The sequence below is a fragment of the Diorhabda carinulata genome, chromosome X (assembly GCF_026250575.1).
Source record: "Diorhabda carinulata isolate Delta chromosome X, icDioCari1.1, whole genome shotgun sequence".
In the NCBI taxonomy this organism is placed as follows: Eukaryota; Metazoa; Arthropoda; class Insecta; order Coleoptera; family Chrysomelidae; genus Diorhabda; species Diorhabda carinulata.
The window spans coordinates 11,345,596-11,366,503 of NC_079472.1; the positions used below are offsets into that span (position 1 = coordinate 11,345,596).

Sequence of the window (20,908 nt, forward strand, 5' to 3'; positions counted from 1 at the left end):
TTTAAATAAGTAGTTTAGATCGCGGATTAGTAGATGGCGTTACATTTGTAACAAATTGGATTTGACACGTAGTCCATTTCCGACCACTTACAGATTTAATCACGTAATTTGCGACTCTCATTAATTATGTCTACTGAAACTCAATTGTAATCTAATTAGTTACTGATCATTTCGTTATTTGGCTATAAACTTTAATTAACGTCAATTAAAGGTATAAATACTGACGCAAATATAAATCAATTGTAGCCGAAGCAATTCCACCAAATGTTTTGCTAAATAAATGAAGTGAATAAAATTAGATTATTTGGTTGGCCGAAAGATTTATTGTAAATTTATAATTTTCAGTTTTACTTACTGTACGAAGCAATTCCACCAAAAGTTTTGTTAATTTATTGAGGTGAATAAAATTAGATTATTTATTGACTGAGACATTTTATTGTAAATTTATAATTTCCAGTTTTACTTACTGTACCAAGCAATTCCACCAATAGATTGGTGATTAAGTGATTAGAACGAGATTATTTCATTAGGAAATTGAGAGGAAGGGAATAAAACGAGATTATTTTATTGGCTGAGGCATTTATTGTACATTTATAATATTCAGGTTTACTGTTTACAATATTATAGGTATCAGGATAGATAGTAGTTGTTACCCCATACTTTTAGAGATACCCCATTTCGGAATCTCTACGCGTCATTCTAGCGCATCTTCTCATCTAAGCTATCGACTTTTTTTTACATTATCATTACACTATAGTAAAATATATTCATGTACATGTAGTAGCTAGTACAAATCCGAATAAACGAAATTAAATTCGCTATTGACGAGCCATTTTTTTTTAATTATTTTATTTCGGGAAACATCAACAGGTATTGTTCAGTTAACAAATCTATTTATAAAAATATTTAGGCCGTCAGTAAATAGAAACATTTGTCAACTTTATTTTTATTTTTTGAAATCTAAATTCGTTTATTCGGCGGGCGCTTTATGGGTCACGGGTAAAAAATGGGATATGGGAACATGGAAATTGGGATCGGGAGCTATCTAAATCGCTACGGACTATATACGTTCAGAAAAATATAATTTTCTTTCAACCCCTGTAACAATCAAAATTTATTACCATAGTGATTTAATTTGACTGGAGTGCAGTAGTCACAATTTGAATGTGTGGCTTGTTTTTGCTATTCGATAAAAGAGGGCGTCACTATATATATATAGAAATTTTATTAGATTTTTTTTCTAAATTAATTTTATTTATAAAAAATTCAAGTTAATTGGAATTTCTAATCGATAAATTTTGTGAAAAAAAACTTCTCATGGAAAAATTTGATGTTTACTTGATGAATTAATTATTTTATAATACAGGGGGTTTTCGTGAAGTAATTATATAATACAAATTTTTTATTTTTATTGTTTGTAGAAAAAAATAGGGGTAATTTCGTCGTAAATAGTTCGTAGGGTTGTGCGCGTAGTGCATTGTGACATTTATAATGAAAACTACGAAAATTGTAAAGATATCAGTGCATTGTGTCTTTTTTGTTTTTAATTATAATATAAACATTCATATGAACAATTAGTATTCTTATTTTTACAACTAAACACGTAAAAAATAAATATATTTATATATAGATTTATAGAATATATTTTTTTCACATTTTTAAATATTATGTGCAGGTGGTTTATACAGGGTGGACTCCTTAAAAGATACGACGGCCGTTTCGGAACTACTTTTCGATAATGGAACGTATTTAATAACGAAAAACACATTTTTTTTATAATTAAGTTTCAAAACGGGTTCGTAATATTTATTTATTTTTTTTTTTCAAGAAATTGTGATCGGTTACAAGGTGAACAATGTGATTGTGTCTCTTCTTAACATAACTAACCACATTTTCGAAATTATTATTGCGTCGGTTACTTTTGATATAGTTTCTCATTATTACTAATTTTTCTTCGACTATAAATTGACTTAAATTATTCTTTTATAACGAATTTAAGGAGTCTACCGATTTAATGATGGAGTCACTTTTGAAAAAACACTGTTTTAAGAAGTCCCGTGGCAGGATTCACATTTTTTTTTCTATATAATATATCACATTGAAATTTTCCACTGAGCCGTCCTTTGTGCCTTAAAAATGAACTTTGAAACGAAAACGTTGGTGCAAGTAGTGCGATTTTGGTGCATTTGTGCAATTCAACACGGTCGGGAAAATATATGCCTTAAAAGAAGTCAGTTGGAACTTCTTTTTCGGCTATTATTATGGGAAGATGCAGGGTGACCCTTAGCATAATAATTATTTCGATTACTTCATTGTTTGAGGGTTTGATTTCTCTCCCTTATATTTATAGTTGAAAGATATCACTATAAAAAAATTAAATTCGAGGTAAATATAAGCGTTTTCATTGTATCATCACAGATATTACTATTTCGAGCGCCCCGGTACGTCAACGGTATTCTCTTAGTACTTATTTCATTAAACAATAATTATGGCAACGAAATTTCTATTCCCAAAATACAAAATTCAATTAACAGAGTCCATAAGGATCAATATTGAATCAATCACATAACCTCCAATAATCTTATCAAAGCAGATTTCCGGTTGGCAATAAAACGTATTATAAACATTTCGTTCAGCCCTGGTAATCATTTATAATGGAGCAGAAACATTTTTTTCCTCCCTTGTAATGAAACAACATTTCATAAACCTGGTAATACAATATTTATGAATCGCTTTATATCCATCCTTGTAATTTTTTTAATGAAAAATAACAAGAAACATTTTCTGCGTCCCTCGTAATAATTTTTAATGAGACAAAATTTTCCATAAACTTTTTGTTCAACCTTGGTAATATTTTGATATGATCAATATTTCTGAAACATTTTAATTTGATCGTTTTTTTCGTCCCTCGTAATATGAAATGAGACAATACGTTCCATAAAATTTTTTGTTCGACCCTCGTAATATTTTGGTATGAACAATATTTCTGAAACCTTGTAATAATTTTTAATAAATAATAACAATTCAGAAAAATTTTCTTCGTCCCTCGTAATAATTTGTAATGAAATGAAACGTTCAATAAATTTTTTAATTCGACCCTGGTAATATTTTGGTATTATCAATATTTATGAAACCTTTTAATCGATTCTTGTAATAATTGTCAAAGAATAATAACAATTCAGAAAAATTTTCTTCTTCCCTCGTAATAATTTTTAATTATACAAAACTTTTTGTTAAACCCTGGTAATAGTTTGGTATGATCAATATTTCTGCTACTTTTTAATTGATCCTTTTCTTCGTCCCTCGTAATAATATGTAATGTGACAAAACGTTTTATAGAATTTTTTGTTCGACCTTGGTAATAATTTTTAAATAAAAAAATAACAATTTATTCGATCCTCCTAATCATTTATAATATGGAGAGCACTTTTTTGCTTTTCTTTTTTATCTATGTGAAATGATACGAACGAAATATTTACTTCTCCTTTTTTCTACTTGTGTAAAGTAGAGATGTTGGATAAACAAGGTTTTGTCTAGCGGTGATTAATATTCCGAAAATTCAGAGGTTACTGACTTCCCGAACTGCTTTGTTGTTTTCAATTCGAATTGCACAGAAACAAGGTCGATTTAACCTGGATATCTATACCTTATTTGAATCGATATCGCCAGTTTATTGGCAACCAAACATACAAGGGGGAAGTACGTCAAGTTATTCTCTTCTTTAACCATGAATAGGTTATTGCTATTTGACAGATTATTATAATTATTGAAAAAAAAATAATATTGATTTTTATTGGCAGGTCAATCCATTGAAGATCTGTTTTTTTAACGATTTGATGGGCAATGTCAGTAATAATAGTTGAAATTACTGTTTTGATTTATATTTGAGGTACATAGATAAGGTAGAAGATATTTGAACAATCTGCCAAAATTAGTGTACGAAAATGATTGAAATTAATGATTAAATTTTGACCCCATCCAGGTAGTAAATAATCTGCAGGAACTTAACGAGGTTATGCTACTAGTATATTTAGAAGATCTACAAGTTTTATTATTATATCTCCTATTAATTTAATATAAATAAAATTATATTAACGACAATCTGCCAAAGTCAGTGAAGAAAAAATGATGTCTCATTGAATTTTGACCCAACCCACGCAGTAAATAACATTGTTAACATGATACTAGTAAATTTAGAAGACCTACAAGTTTTAATATTATATCTGCTATTGATTTAATATAAATAAAATGATATTAACGATAATCTGCCAAAGTTAGTGAAGAAAAAATGATGTCTCATTGAATTTTGAACCAATCCAGGCAGTAAATAATCTTGTTAACATGCTATTAGTATATTTAGAAGACCTACAAGTTTTAATATCATATCTGCTATTAATTTAATATAAATAAAATGATATTAACGACAATCTGCCAAAATTAGTGGGGAAAAAATGATGTCTCATTGAATTTTGAACCAATCCAGGTAGTAAATAACCTTGTTAACATGATACTAGTATATTTAGAAGATCTACAAGTTTAATATCATATCTGCTATTAATTTAATATAAATAAAATGATATTAACGACAATCTGCCAAAGTTAGTGAAGAAGAAATGATGTCTCATTGAATTATGATCCAATTCAGGCAATAAATAACCTTTTTAACATGCTACTAGTATATTTAGAAGACCTACAAGTTTTAATATCATATCTGCTATTAATTTAATATAAATAAAATGATATTAACGACAATCTGCCAAAGTTAGTGAAGAAAAAAATGATTTCTCATTGAATTTTGAGCCAATCCTAGAAGTAAATAACCTTGTTAACATGATACTAGTAAATTTACAAGACCTACAAGTTTTAATATTATATCTGCTATTAATTTAATATAAATAAAATGATATTAACGACAATCTGCCAAAGTCAGTGAAGAAAAAATGATGTCTCATTGAATTTTGACCCAACCCACGCAGTAAATAACATTGTTAACATGATACTAGTAAATTTAGAAGACCTACAAGTTTTAATATTATATCTGCTATTGATTTAATATAAATAAAATGATATTAACGATAATCTGCCAAAGTTAGTGAAGAAAAAATGATGTCTCATTGAATTTTGAACCAATCCAGGCAGTAAATAATCTTGTTAACATGCTATTAGTATATTTAGAAGATCTACAAGTTTAATATCATATCTGCTATTAATTTAATATAAATAAAATGATATTAACGACAATCTGCCAAAATTAGTGGGGAAAAAATGATGTCTCATTGAATTTTGAACCAATCCAGGTAGTAAATAACCTTGTTAACATGATACTAGTATATTTAGAAAATCTACAAGTTTAATATCATATCTGCTATTAATTTAATATAAATAAAATGATATTAACGACAATCTGCCAAAGTTAGTGAAGAAAAAATGATGTCTCATTGAATTATGATCCAATTCAGGCAATAAATAACCTTTTTAACATGCTACTAGTATATTTAGAAGACCTACAAGTTTTAATATCATATCTGCTATTAATTTAATATAAATAAAATGATATTAACGACAATCTGCCAAAGTTAGTGAAGAAAAAAATGATTTCTCATTGAATTTTGAGCCAATCCTAGAAGTAAATAACCTTGTTAACATGATACTAGTAAATTTACAAGACCTACAAGTTTTAATATTATATCTGCTATTAATTTAATATAAATAAAATGATATTAACGACAATCTGCCAAAGTTAGTGAAGAAAAAATGATGTCTCATTGAATTTTGACCCAATCCACGCAGTAAATAAGATTGTTAACATGATAATAGTAAATTTAGAAGACCTACAAGTTTTAATATCATATCTGCTATTAATTTAATATAAATAAAATGATATTAACGACAATCTGCCAAAATTAGTGGGGAAAAAATGATGTCTCATTGAATTTTGAACCAATCCAGGTAGTAAATAACCTTGTTAACATGATACTAGTATATTTAGAAGATCTACAAGTTTAATATCATATCTGCTATTAATTTAATATAAATAAAATGATATTAACGACAATCTGCCAAAGTTAGTGAAGAAAAAATGATGTCTCATTGAATTATGATCCAATTCAGGCAATAAATAACCTTTTTAACATGCTACTAGTATATTTAGAAGACCTACAAGTTTTAATATCATATCTGCTATTAATTTAATATAAATAAAATGATATTAACGACAATCTGCCAAAGTTAGTGAAGAAAAAAATGATTTCTCATTGAATTTTGAGCCAATCCTAGAAGTAAATAACCTTGTTAACATGATACTAGTAAATTTACAAGACCTACAAGTTTTAATATTATATCTGCTATTAATTTAATATAAATAAAATGATATTAACGACAATCTGCCAAAGTTAGTGAAGAAAAAATGATGTCTCATTGAATTTTGACCCAATCCACGCAGTAAATAAGATTGTTAACATGATAATAGTAAATTTAGAAGACCTACAAGTTTTAATATCATATCTGCTATTAATTTAATATAAATAAAATGATATTAACGACAATCTGCCAAAATTAGTGGGGAAAAAATGATGTCTCATTGAATTTTGAACCAATCCAGGTAGTAAATAACCTTGTTAACATGATACTAGTATATTTAGAAGATCTACAAGTTTAATATCATATCTGCTATTAATTTAATATAAATAAAATGATATTAACGACAATCTGCCAAAGTTAGTGAAGAAAAAATGATGTCTCATTGAATTATGATCCAATTCAGGCAATAAATAACCTTTTTAACATGCTACTAGTATATTTAGAAGACCTACAAGTTTTAATATCATATCTGCTATTAATTTAATATAAATAAAATGATATTAACGACAATCTGCCAAAGTTAGTGAAGAAAAAAATGATTTCTCATTGAATTTTGAGCCAATCCTAGAAGTAAATAACCTTGTTAACATGATACTAGTAAATTTACAAGACCTACAAGTTTTAATATTATATCTGCTATTAATTAAATATAAATAAAATGATATTAACGACAATCTGCCAAAGTTAGTGAAGAAAAAATGATGTCTCATTGAATTTTGACCCAATCCACGCAGTAAATAAGATTGTTAACATGATAATAGTAAATTTAGAAGACCTACAAGTTTTAATATTATATCTCCTATTAATTTAATATAAATAAAATTATATTAACGACAATCTGCCAAAGTTAGTGGGGAAAAATGATGTCTCATTAAATTTTGAACCAAGTCTGGTAGTAAATAACTTCCAGGAGCCTTTTTGAAACTGTGCTAATGTATTTAGTATACCTATAAATTTTATGATTGTATCTGCTATTGATTTAATATTAAATAATGCTTTTAACGATAATCTGCTGTAATTGGAAGTTGTAAAATGGGATTTATATGATTCCGCATTGTAAAAAACCTTATTTAGACTGTGTTAATAGATTTATAAATCTATTCTATAGCTGAAGATTAATTTTAGTAAACTTTCAGTTCCAGGGTAACATTTTCCCTTCGATTACAAACAAAAATGAAGAACTAGGCGATAAATGATTGTGTTTCAGTAATTTCTTTCAACTATAACGTCTATATCGACTGTTTTTTTTCTACAAATAGGCCAGTATCTCAATTACATGACTAAATTATTACGAAACCTAAATACTCCTATTACGAAAAAGACGTAATCGTTTATATTTCCTTCAAAATATACCAAGCAATGATATTTTTTTTATTTTGAATTGAATTTAGGTTTCATATTCTATTTTAAAAATACTAACTAATAATAAATTCAACAGATTTCAGACTTTCAGTTTTGCAAACGGAAACCTATCTTCTGACTAGCACGTTATTTTCTTTTTTTCAAATTTCATTCCCGATTTTTGTTGTCAATTAAGAGTAAAATCGTTTTGAAAAAATATTGGTTCAAATATTTACTCGTTCGGTTCCAACTGTTCGGCTTCAGTGGCTCAGGACGAACTACATCGTCTACCGAAGCCGATAAGTCGTTTATTTTCATTTATTTTCGCCAATATCCCAGCCTCCTACGAATTTCACTCGAAATTTCAACATTTGATCAAAGTTCAACAATTTCTCAATTCATATATGTGCCGAAATGGAAACATCGAAAGCTAAAATTGAATATTTGGGACACTTATACTAATAACTAGATTTTTTTTTTAAATTTTTCTTTTAGATACGTGCAAATATTATAAGAAATTGCAAAACTGATGATAATACACTGTTCATTTGCTAATCAGAATTTACCAATACCCTAATAGTCTAATTTAGAATATTATTAACATTAACAGTGATATAATATAACAAATACCAACATAACCTCAACATTTTTATTTCTAACAAGATCTGTATGAGGAAAATAAACGGAATCCACACTACAGCACCATTTTGGTTCGATACGAAAAATAAATTATAAGGCCTTCGTTCTAATAGAGAGATTTCATAAATCGGAATGCCTTTTTGGGAAATATTTATGTAACGCCAGCCGCAGTACGACACCCGATCTAATGTATATATCCCGAAGTACCTAATTTTTGATAAAACGAAGAAAAAGAAGAAGAATTTGTTAGCGTCGGTGTCTGTAGCTGCTGCCAGCAAAGTCTTTTTGCTCTCTGAAGAATACGCTTAGGGAGATTAGGGAAAGTCATAGGCGTTTTAAAAGAGACCTGACATTTTTTTTAATATCCGCCTATGGCCGACCCGATTAGTTAGATGTGGGAAGGGGTTAACGTCCGCGAGCCCACCGAAGTAGCGCGTCGGCTAGTACATCCAGGTGTGCTTTAGTCTATAAAAAAAAAAATACAAATATTATAACTTCACATATTATGAAACCTTTTTATATAAATTTGTTAATTATTTGTCTTGATTTCAAGTCTCTTTACATAGAAAATTAATTTCGAAAAAATTTTCGACCTATTGCGGTATTTATCAAATTATCACTTATTGGCACACATCCATTAAATTGTTTCTCAAGCATTTCACTTGTTGGCACACATCCCAAACTTGAATTTAAGTATTCGACTTGTTTGCACACATCCAGAATATTTTTGGTTGATTTTCTTGAAAAATCTTTTTATGTTAGGGCTCCTTTGATAGAAAATTAATTTCGAAAAAAATTTCGACCTATTTTGATATCAAATTATGACCTGTTGTTCACATACCAAACTTAATTTCAAGTAATTGACTTGTTTGCACACATCCAGAGCTCATTTATTGAGAATTCATCCAACTTTTTTCCTTCTTAGACTTTTTTATACGATTTTCTTGATAATGTTTTTTAATTTTAGGTCTATTTTGATAGAAAATCAATTTCGAACAAATTGTCGACCTAACTCGGTATTTATCAAATTATGACTTGTTGGCAACATTGGAACTAGAAAAGCTGTCAATGATATAAAAAAATATATAATATATATAAAATTATAGTTTCAGGTGTGATCCTACTTTTTTTTAAAGTCTGGCAACGTTGATCTGTTAGTTCTATGCTGTGCATTAATATTTATATTGTATGTACGGAGGGTAAAGGGAGGGAGAACAATCCGTGTATATAAAAAAAGTCGAAATGTGTCGCCTTATTTAACCCCGTACAAATTTTTAACGCAAAATGATCAAATTTTTTATATAAAAAAAGCAATGACTACATTCATAACATACTTTTTGTCTACACCAGCGCCATTTTGGAAGATTTTTGAACTTATGAGGTACTTCTTATTTCTAGTTATATTTATTATATTTTTTAATAAAAAACTTGAGCAAATATGAAATACATCCTGTATATAACTTACAAACTCTATTCTTAAATGAAAATATGATTCAAACCGATCACTTCGATAAATAATTTGGCGCCTTCGTGATAAATTCATTACTTTTCACCCTATTAGTCATCTTTGTTAAATCGTCGTCTATTCAACAATGTTGCCACGTTTATTTTATTACCGACAATAAATTCCACTATTTTCTTACAATTGTTTTCCTTTATAGTCACTATGGATGTGTTTGTTTTCGAAACGGTATGTCACTTGGGCAAATCGACAACGTACACAAATGTTTTGAATAGTCTTATTGTTATTTCCATGTTAAATATACAAATAGAGGTGAATTTAGTCAAGTACTAGATTAAAACGGTCATAAATGTTTAAAACGGTCATAAACGGCAATGTGTAGATAAAAACAGTTCCTACTTTATCGGTTAAGTTCTTAGAAAATGGACGTTTTCAACTTTGCTTCATAAAATTTTAGTTTTTAATAAAGTACAATGTGATTAAAAAGTTTTTGTTATATAATTAAACACGGTTTTATTTTCTAGTTCAGTGAAAACTGTCGAGTGCGGTATTAACGTCATTTTCACGAGTATGATGGCGTCGTGGTAGACATTGAATGGTGAAACTGTTCAAATTGCTTATTATTGTTGGTATTGGCACTTTATTGACTTTACAAATATTCCAAGCATGAATCTATTAAATTTCAAGATCAAAATTAATCGCGTTTTGTTACTATTTCAATTACGTCATGTTTTAGGCTCACTAAATGGGAATTTCAAGCCCTCTAGCGAGTTATAGATATTATTGACACCTATATTGATACATACACTGAGAAAAATTAATAAATGATAGAAATAGTACGACTATTCTAACCTCAATTTCAATATATTATATCCCAACTCTATATTGACATTATTGAGTTACAAGGGTCGTATTTCGTAAATTGACAAGTCCTGTAACCTAACCTTATTTTATTTATAAATGACGTAAAGTGACAGGACCGGAAATTGTTATTTTCTTCATTTAATGGAGTTTTATCTGGTAGGAGTAAGTTAATACGAAGGGAGTTTAATAAGTTTTTGATGAAAATGATATTTTATTAAAAAAAAATGATTATTTCCAATCTATCTTCTTCTAAATCTACAATCTTAGCCCAGCTGGTTTTTTCAAACCCTTTAAAAATTAATAAATCACGCCTATTACGTAAATCACGTGATTATTGAATGATTTGTGACTGGTTCATCGTTTTTTTTTCATAAAAAGGATGATAACGTACATCACGTACGTCCTGACACGTAAGTCACGTGATTATGTATTGATTTATAAGTGGTTCCTTGTTTTTTATAAAACGGATAATGCTAAGCCGCCTATCACGTAAATCACGTGATTAATGGATGATTTGTGAGTGGTTCATCGTTTTTTTTTCCATAAAAAGGATGATAATGTACGTCCTGATACGTAAGTCACGTGATTATGTATTTATTTATAAGTGTTTCCTTGTTTTTTATAAAACGGATAATGCTAAGCCGCCTATCACGTAAATCACGTGATTAATGGATGATTTGTGAGTGGTTCATCGTTTTTTTTTCCATAAAAAGGATGATAATGTACGTCCTGGTACGTAAGTCACGTGATTATGTATTGATTTATAAGTGGTTCTTTGTTTTATATGAAGCAGATAATGCTAAGCCACCTATCACGTAGATCACGTGATTATTGAATGATTTATAAGTGATTCCTTATTTTTACGAAACCAAAAAAGTTAAAAACGCTATTTTCAGAAGACGATTTAACCATTTTTGACAGAAAATGTAATATTACAAACAAGAGAAATGGGTCCTTGAGCCTGGTATTATGGATTTCTAAACTTCGGCTAAGTACGATTGAAATACCAAGAATTCTTAAATATCGACCTTTGATGTGTGCTTTTTATAAAACTTTTTATTATAGCAGGCGGTTTATTTACATTGTTTCATTTGAATAATTCCTAGGAAGGTCTACTCATTTATTTGTTTTTTTTCTTTATTTTCTAGAAATTTTTAGAAAACTTTTGGGATATATAAGGAGTAACCGAGGAATTTAAATAAATTATTAGTTAGTTAAGTGATAGTGTTAAGTGAATTATTATAAGTTAGTGTAGTGTACAGTGTTTGAATAAATTAGTAACGTAAGAGACAGTGTTAATTTCAAGTAATTGACTTTGTTTGCACACATCCAGAGCTCATTTATTGAAAATTCATTCAACTTTTTACTTTTAAGACCTTTTTATATGTTTTTCTTGATGAAATTTAAATAAATTATTAGTTAGTTAAGTGATAGTGTTAAGTGAATTATTATAAGTTAGTGTAGTGTATAGTGTTTGAATAAATTAGTAACGTAAGAGACGGTGTTTATTAATTAAGACCACGAATAAAAAAAGTGTGAATAAATAATAAAAATATTACGGTATTATGACACAGCTATAAAATTTATATAATGGACTCGAAGAGAAATTTTTGTAAAACGAGTAGCATTTACAAGACTCCTGCACATACGTAGATATGTTTAATCCCATAGAAATGGTTTAAATTATATTAAAATATAATATTAAAAGCAAAATTAACTAAGCTTAAGCGCAGTGGACATTGACAACATACGTCGAATTATTTCGGAATTTGACAAGGATGAAAGGAAAAACTTTTAGTTTCAGAAAAATTTCAGTAAGCCCCTCGTATTAACTATAAGACTAATATATGAGGAAATCTAACCTAACTTTTTAAAAGTATCTGTAATAAACAACGTCGATTTTAAACTTTTCTTGAACTTCGTAAATTCAACTATGAAATTCCAGTGTAAGTTGGTGAGCGCCATCTACGATATTAATAAAAATTTATAGTCTCCAAACAAATAACCAACTGCATCTATAAATAATATCGAACTATTAATATTTTTGTTTTCTTTTTGACATGAAAGTCTCTCATAAACTTTTATCCGCTCCATTTTGTACAACTTCCCGGTAAATACGGAAACTAGATAAAATTTTCGTGCTGCCACGATTGTAAAGCAGAAGATAATAACTTACCGTTTTAAAGAACATACATGACTGCCTATCTTCGTCTTCTCCCGAAGGACAATCGACGAAACCGTCACAAAGGACATGGTCATCTATACAATGATATCTGCCTTGTCTATCCGGAGTCGGACACGCAAATCGTTCCATTCCGTCATCAGCTAGAGGACACTCTGTAAATAAAAACTTTTATTAAACTCCAACGAAGCACATCGAAGCAAACGGTCGCCTGTTTTGGTCAATTCTGAATGGTACACCAGCATTTGTCGATCTTATGTAGCAACCCTCGTATTCAATTCCAATACAATTTTTTTTTTAAATCCACATCCAAAGGTTACAGTTTATATACAATAATCGAATTCTCCAACAAATTGTGGATATTTTTTATTCCAAAAGTTTTAGTCTATGTCTTTAAATAAAAGGTGGGGAAGAGTGGGAACTTTGTTTTGAAAAAAACCCATAAGTCCGGTTCTGCTTATTCGATTCTTATAATTTTGATGTTGTTTGGCTGAATTTTTGGTTTCTAAACTGTTCACGTTTTAAAAATAGGACTTTGAGATGAATTTGTGGTTCTTGCCAAATAGTCGGTAATCCCTATTTAAAGGCACTACTATTACCATCACTAAATAGTCAAAATCTGGACTTATACATGCCACTACTGATGGTCTTCCTGGTCCGGATGATCTCTATGGTTGTGGTGCTTGATGCACTGGGTTTACCAGATGTCTAAATAATCTTTCTAGTCCAAACAATCTCTATGATTGTGGTCTGCGATGAACTGGGTTTACCAAAGGTCCAAATGATGTTCTTCTCAGTCCAAACAGTCTCTATTGTAGTGGTTTTTCATGAACTGGATTTACCAAAATTTCAAATGATATTTTTCCCAGACAAACAGTCTCTATTGATGTGGTCTTCGACTAAATGGGTTTACCGAAGGTCCAAATGATGGTCTTCCCAGTCCAAATAGTCTCTATGGTGTTGGTTTTTGATGAAGTAGGTTTACTAGGTGTTCAAAGAGATCTTTCCAATACAAATAGAGTCTACGGTTATTGTGTCTACTCAATGATTGTGGTTTTTCATGAACTGGATTTACCAGAGGTCCAAATGATGGCCTTTCTAGTACAAATAGACTCTATGAGTGTGTTTTTTGATAAATTAGGTTTACTAGATGTCCAAATGATGATCTTCTTAGTCCAAATGGTTGAGGTTTTTGATGAACTGGGTTTATCAGGGGTCCAAATGATGGTCTTCCCAATCCAAATAGTCTCTATGGTTGTGGTTTTTGATTTAGTAGGTTTACTAAATGTCCATAGAGGTCTTTCCAGTCCAAATAGTCTCTATGGTTGTGGTTTCTGATGAACTGGGTTTACCAGAAGTCCAAATGATGGTATCTTTTACCAACATTGCTATGACATAGCAAAAATGATCTGGATTTAAAAAAAAACAAATTCATGTACATTTATTTCTTATAAAACATTATTTATATCAGATGTTCATAATTAAAACACTTTTTTATAAAAATTACATCGTAAATGAGCGTTATATTGATACACTGTACGGTTCTGTTGTATCTGTGGGCGTATGACGCCTCGGGTCGTTTAAAATATCACCGGAAGTATTAAATGACTAGTGCGCAGATTCATTTGATATCTGCTAATGTTCCAAAGTCTAATTAACCTTCTAAACATATAATACCGTGCATTACTCGTAAATATTAATTAACAACTGATCCTAATTAGTTTTGTCTAAGTTCGGGCACGTATGCCTTCGGGTTATTTACGCAAATATGTTTCGTTCAAATTCACCCCGTTATGTTTATTAAAACTAAACATTTATACGTTTTGACAGCTCCGAGGCGCAAACCGGAACAAAATTATATGGTTTGTTTTTTTTGTATTTTGAAAAACTAGCTTATTTCGATATAACTTTTTGTAAATACCCTATATACGGATATTAAATGAGCTCGATACTCAATTTTTTTTTCATTCTGACAATGATTCATTTATATCAATGTCAAATAGAAATTTAGCGTCCAAAATGGCTTTTCGTTTACTCTTATACGGGACACCTCGTATATTTCCCAATTTTATTATGAAGTACTTCCAGCTGAGGTGTGGAACTATACAAACAACCTTTGTATATCATTGTATTTATATCTTTAATCGGATTTTTTTACTTGCTTTTCTGTGTTTCACGGAATATACAGGGTGGGCAACTAGTCCTATTCAAACTTTTATTATTCTAATTAACTTTGTCAAAAGAAATCACAATATCTAAAATATGAAACAACGCCCTCTAACATTCACGTTACAAATTAAATTGCTTAGAATTTATACATCGAATAACCAGAACCGGACTTATGTGCATTTTTTCAACAGAGTTCCCACTCTTCCCCACCTTTTATTTAAAGACATAGACTAAAACTTTTGGAATAAAAAATGCTCACAACCTAAAGACAAAATAGTATAAATACTTCTATTAACGAATTCATTATTATAATATATTATATATTGATGAACCCTCGTAAATAAATATATAAAACTAGTGACGTCACTGTATATTCCTAAATCGTCGTAAGTAATTGATCTATCAATAACATCGTGTTCCATTAAAGAGGATTTGATTAATTTCGTCGGTAACGAATCTAGGAACATCTCAAACCGTTTTCTTCTTCTTTTTGTTATCCAACGACGCCTTTGGCGAACGATGAAACACCCACAAACTGAAACAACATTTTCAGTAAAGAACGATAGAGAGAGAAAGAGATAGATGGAGAGATGGTGTCTGAGTGGTCGCTTTTGTCTTTTAATGTGGTCCTAAATTATTACAGAGTATTAGAGCGAGGGTGTTTTATAACTTTTTTTGGGGGGGATGTTATTGTCGAGTTTCCTTGTTTGTTTCGGGTCCTTAATAACTGGATTTATTGCGATAAAAAATTCGAAAAAGAAGAATTTCGACGATATATTAACTTTATAAATGAGTAGTTACAAAAGAACAATGCGTAAACACCCACCTCTATATCTCCGGATGTTTTATAATTGAGATTTTTTTTTGTTTTACAGTGGAAAAAAATCGAGTATAGCTAAGCAATCATAGTGATAAGGAGTGTCACACAAAAACCTCTTCTATATAAATGAATACACGAAAGGAAAACCCAGACACGAAACTGACTGTTGCTTCAGCTTGTACGACAACACGATATCTCGTTTTGCTTATTTCTAAATCGAAAACAAAGAACACGCGAACATTTTAGCATATTACCAATCGAAATAAATGTATTTTTAATATCTACACCCTTTCTACGAAGAAAAATAGTTCATTTTCAAATAAATTATTCTTCAGTTTTCTACTACAAACTACGTCACTAATAACTTTCCATATAAAAATATAATAAATAATTAAAATAACCACCATCTTAGTATGCAACCAACAATACGTTCATTAAATATGACGTATTCAATCAAAATTCGTCAGATTTATAACCGCAAATGATTTCTTTTGATACATGACACATTTAACAAAATATATCGTCATTCGATACACTATAAATCGATTGTATAATCACCTGTCAGATATATCGCTCTAATGATGTTTCTCTATTTTCATTGTATCACCACACCGCAGGATGGCGCTAACGTTCGAAATAGCGGAGATACACGTAATTGAGGTTCGATTTCGTGTAACATGAGCGTACGTTTGACGTAAAGGGGTTCGTTTTCATTTTGGGTAAAGTAATTTCTATTTTAATCTATTATCGATTATTTTAATAGAATAACATTTCTTATAAATAAATATCGATGGTTGACGTCAGTTTTATTCAATTCTTCCAAAATAAATTCTAATATAGGTTATAGTTGTGTATAAGAGGGGATCCTAAATTTACTAGAAACTTTAATGCTTGAAAAATTAAATAGTGACTATATAGTGTACAAGGGATGTTTCAAATGTATTTAGAATTAATGAATTATATTATTTTTAACGATAATGCTTTCATACAGGAGTATTAGATATGTTGTAGAATTGGAAAATGGATTATTTTAGGTCTCATTAATGTCACACCCTATAACAAAAATTTTTGTATAATATTCAACTTTAAAATAACGTTGTAGGGTTTGAGCAAGTTGTAAATATATGATTCAGATGTACAAATACATATTCATAATTGGGGATTTATGTTATTTTCAACGTAAATGCTTTTATACAGGGGGTATTAGATATGTTGTAGTCCTGGAAGACGGATTATTTCAAGTATCTTTGATGTCAAATTTTATAACATAAAAAAAAGAAATTTTATATGAAGTCGATAATATTTAGTGAAAAAAACAATTAAAAAGTAACATTTCAATAATATTTTTGTATATTTAACACTAAAATTATCGCTAATGATCTTAAATGGTAAATAACGTCTAAGAGGACGAAAGGTATATAAATATAATATTTAGATGTACAAATACATATTCATAATTAGCGAATTATGTTATTTTCAACGTAAATGCTTTTATACAGGGGGTATTAGATATGTTGTAGTCCTGGAAGACGGATTATTTCAAGTATCTTTGATGTCAAATTTTATAACATAAAAAAAAAGAAATTTTATATGAAGTCGATAATATTTAGTGAAAAAAACAATTAAAAAGTAACATTTCAATAATATTTTTGTATATTTAACACTAAAATTATCGCTAATGATCTTAAATGGCAAATAACGTCTAAGGGGCCGAAAGGGATATAAATATAATATTTAGATGTACAAGTACGTATTAATAATTATCGAATTATGTTATTTTCAACGTAAATGCTTTTATACAGGGGGTATTAGATATGTTGTAGTCCTGGAAGAACGATTATTGTAAGTATCTTTGATGTCAAATTTTATAACACAAAAAGAAGATGAAATTTCATGTAAATTCGTTAACATAAGGAGAAAAAAACACAAAGATTAAAATAAGGGTAAAATTATTTTAAAAAAGTTGATACGTGAAACTTGTAGTTTTTCAAAATCTGCACTAGGTTCCAAAACAAGCTCAATCTACGTAAACGTCAATGCCATGACTACCAGAAGCACCCAACAGGTGATTGTAACTTCGGAGAGCCAGGGAACCAATCGATGACTAATGGAAAATTAGCATTAACGTGGAAAATACTCAAGAGGTGTTCTTTATAAAGAAGAGAACATCACTAACACCAATAAATGACTTGGAATCATCTTAAATTGACATTTAATGATCACGTCCACTATTTAGTTCATTGGTAAGACTCACAAAAACATCAACCAACCCACCACATCGTATAATATGTCAAATTGTGACAAATGATGAGAGGAACAAAGCAGAAACTAATACTATAATCAATATTCTGCCATTAAATTTGATTAAAATATCATAAAATATAAAAATGCATGACGAACATTTACGTTTTGGTAATCTCCATCATATGAGAAACCTTGTGGTGTATAAAATATCCCCATACCATTTGAAAATGGTACCTTCATTACGAATCGGAAATTTGTTAAGAAGAATCGTCCAAGAAGCACCTTGGATTCTGCCACGTAAGTTTTTATAAAAAATAAAACTCAAGTCCCACGTAAGCGGTCAAAAGTGTCTGATGAAAAATCTGTAGCTTCCATTCTTTTTGGCTCAAAGTTAGCTGCCTTTTGACACTAGGTGGATGGGTACACGAGGAAGTGGCTAGTTTCAAAGCAGGCTAACAAGTAGAATTAATAATAAGGCGTTAACTCATTTCTTTGAGTCCCATTTCTTGACGCGAATATCATACAATAAGTCATTTCAGTATTTTTTACATATTTCCCGATAAATGTCTATAGAATTTAGGTTTTTTGTCAACAAAAAACACATTGCTCATGCGCTTCAAATACAGTGCATGATTCAAAAATGATTATCGCGAAAATTTGCAGCGTTTATATGATCTAGTTGCGATGGCTGCAAGCCGACTGACATACCCTCGAATAATATTGCTTCGATTCTTTTTCTTCTCAATAGCTGGCCTTTTTGGCTCAAGGTACACTGCCTTCGCTCTTCTTTGAGCTCTAAACACCAGTGAGGGCCCGATGTCTCAGCTATGTGTGACAACTTACAGTGTGGAAATGATCTAATTGCGATGGCTGCAAGCCGACTGACATACCCTCGTATAATAATTTATAAAGTGAAATTTTCTTCGTTTTAAGCGTTTTCTTTGGGCTATTTACTCTATTATTCTATGGATCGTTTACATGAACGAATATCACGAAAACAACCAGGAGAATTTGATCATGAAGAAGATTTAGAATCAGAAGTATGCGAATGTTGCACTACCGAGCAAGAAAATGAAAATAATAATGAAAATGATGAATGTGATTAACAAATTCATTATTCATTACATACTTTTCTGTATTATTCTTTATAGAATTTAATATTAAAAATTATAAAATGACTTCGGATCTTTTTTGTTTTTGATACAAATTTATCCTCGAGGTAATAAAACGAGGGGCTGCCTTCGACAAAATCGGTTGTTATGTTAGATTTTCATATAAAAAGGGTGGATTATGTTCAACGGATCTCCCTCCGAGCCATCAATTTCGTCAGAAAACAGATTACGTTAATTCTTTGACAAGTAACGGGTGGGCAACTGAAAACAGCCGTCCAACAGCTGCTTTAGAAGTGATTCTAAATCTCCCACTTCTCCATATAGTAATCGAAAGCGTGGTAGATAAAACATAACTTAAAATGTTCAAAGAACGGAATCACCATAGAAAAACCGTCTGTAAATAATGAACTAGATGAACGGATATGCCTCAGGATGATGCAAGTTTAGCTTTGAGGAGAAGTTTACCTCATAAGCTGTAGAAGTGAATGGGATCAAGACACCAAACAAGAAAGTACATCTTATGAGTGATGGCTGCAAGATCCAGCTAGTTTTGGGTGCCCGGTCACTAACGAATCGGACTCATTCGCCAGACTGGGATCGGCGAACCCACCAATGGGCCCAGAATGCATCCTTGGTGTGGCCAAAAGCGTTGCCGTCGCGTCTCTGAACGGTCTACTCGCAAGGCGGGCTCGGCAGAGATGGATGGAGACGCCTGGCACGAGACAAGCGAAGGCCCAGTTTCAGTTAACCGAAAGCAGGAAAAAGATCGAAGAACTTGTTGGTATTCTCTACCTACCACATCTAGCTTTTAGTCCAGACCTTGCACCGTCTATTTATTATTGTTTAGGGAAAAAATTCATTCCAATGGAGATGTCGAAAATGCAGCGCGACAATTTTTTGCATTTAAACCAAAACAATTGTTACGAATCATCATCTCCACCTTGAATCCGCCCCTGCTTAGGATATAAGAGAATTATGAAATTCGGCGAAGGCGCCGCCTTTGATGAAATACCCGGTATTCGTTTGATCCATGAAGGAGAAAACAACTACTTTCCTGGCTAATTGGCATTTGTAACGGCTCGCAATTACAAGGAGTAGGTCGTAACCACTGTTCGGAGTCTCTAATCAGATTAAACATTCCTCAGTAGACGTAGAAGTGAAGATGTCGCCAGAAGACATCTACTGAGGAATACGTTTAACTACATTAATCAAGTAGCAGCGCCGACTGGCTGTGTCTTCAGTTCGGACTAGAGAATCCGCGCGAGAGGTCGTTACGCTACTCTGAAGAGACGCAACAACGTCGAAACTAGTCAGTGGTTACGGCCCTCTCCTTGTAGTGTAGCGCAGTTTAGTTTAGTTTATAATAATAATAATAGAAAGTAATCGAAGATTTTAAATGAATTATTTAAGTTAATTAAGTGATAAATGAATCATTATAAATTAGTGTAGTGTATAGTGTTTAAATAAATTAAATAAGTGTAAATGTCTATTAATTCGAATCACGAATAGGAATCATATAAATAAATAAGGAAAACATTACAGACTATGTGTTTTCAATTCGTATCGTATCTAATATTTATAAACTGACACTATTTATGAAATACCCTATATATATCTTGACCAGGATTGAATTTATCTCACGAACTATTCGAGTTTATTGTCTATAGAATATTTTTACGTATTTTAGTAAGAGCTATATTTAGAACAGACTTTCG

At 30.4% G+C, this 20,908-nt stretch overlaps 2 protein-coding genes across 2 annotated transcripts in view; one reads left to right on the top strand and one right to left on the bottom strand.

Moving 5' to 3' along the window:
* Positions 1-559: 559 nt before the first annotated feature.
* LOC130902370 (uncharacterized) overlaps positions 560-20,908 on the bottom strand; it is a 66,498-nt gene continuing 46,149 nt past the window's right edge. The window contains exons 2-3 of the mRNA XM_057814472.1: positions 12,843-13,003; positions 560-8,805 (exon numbers count right to left, since the gene is read on the bottom strand). Of these exons, the coding sequence (XP_057670455.1) occupies positions 8,746-8,805; positions 12,843-13,003 (221 nt within the window). The 3' untranslated portion in view covers positions 560-8,745. The remainder of the gene's footprint in view (positions 8,806-12,842; positions 13,004-20,908) is intronic.
* On the top strand, positions 18,098-19,235 carry LOC130902371 (cytochrome b-c1 complex subunit 8-like). The gene is made up of 2 exons (XM_057814473.1): positions 18,098-18,378; positions 19,015-19,235. Exons 1-2 carry the CDS (start codon positions 18,225-18,227, stop codon positions 19,185-19,187), a joined length of 327 nt encoding a protein of 108 aa, XP_057670456.1. The 5' UTR covers positions 18,098-18,224; the 3' UTR covers positions 19,188-19,235.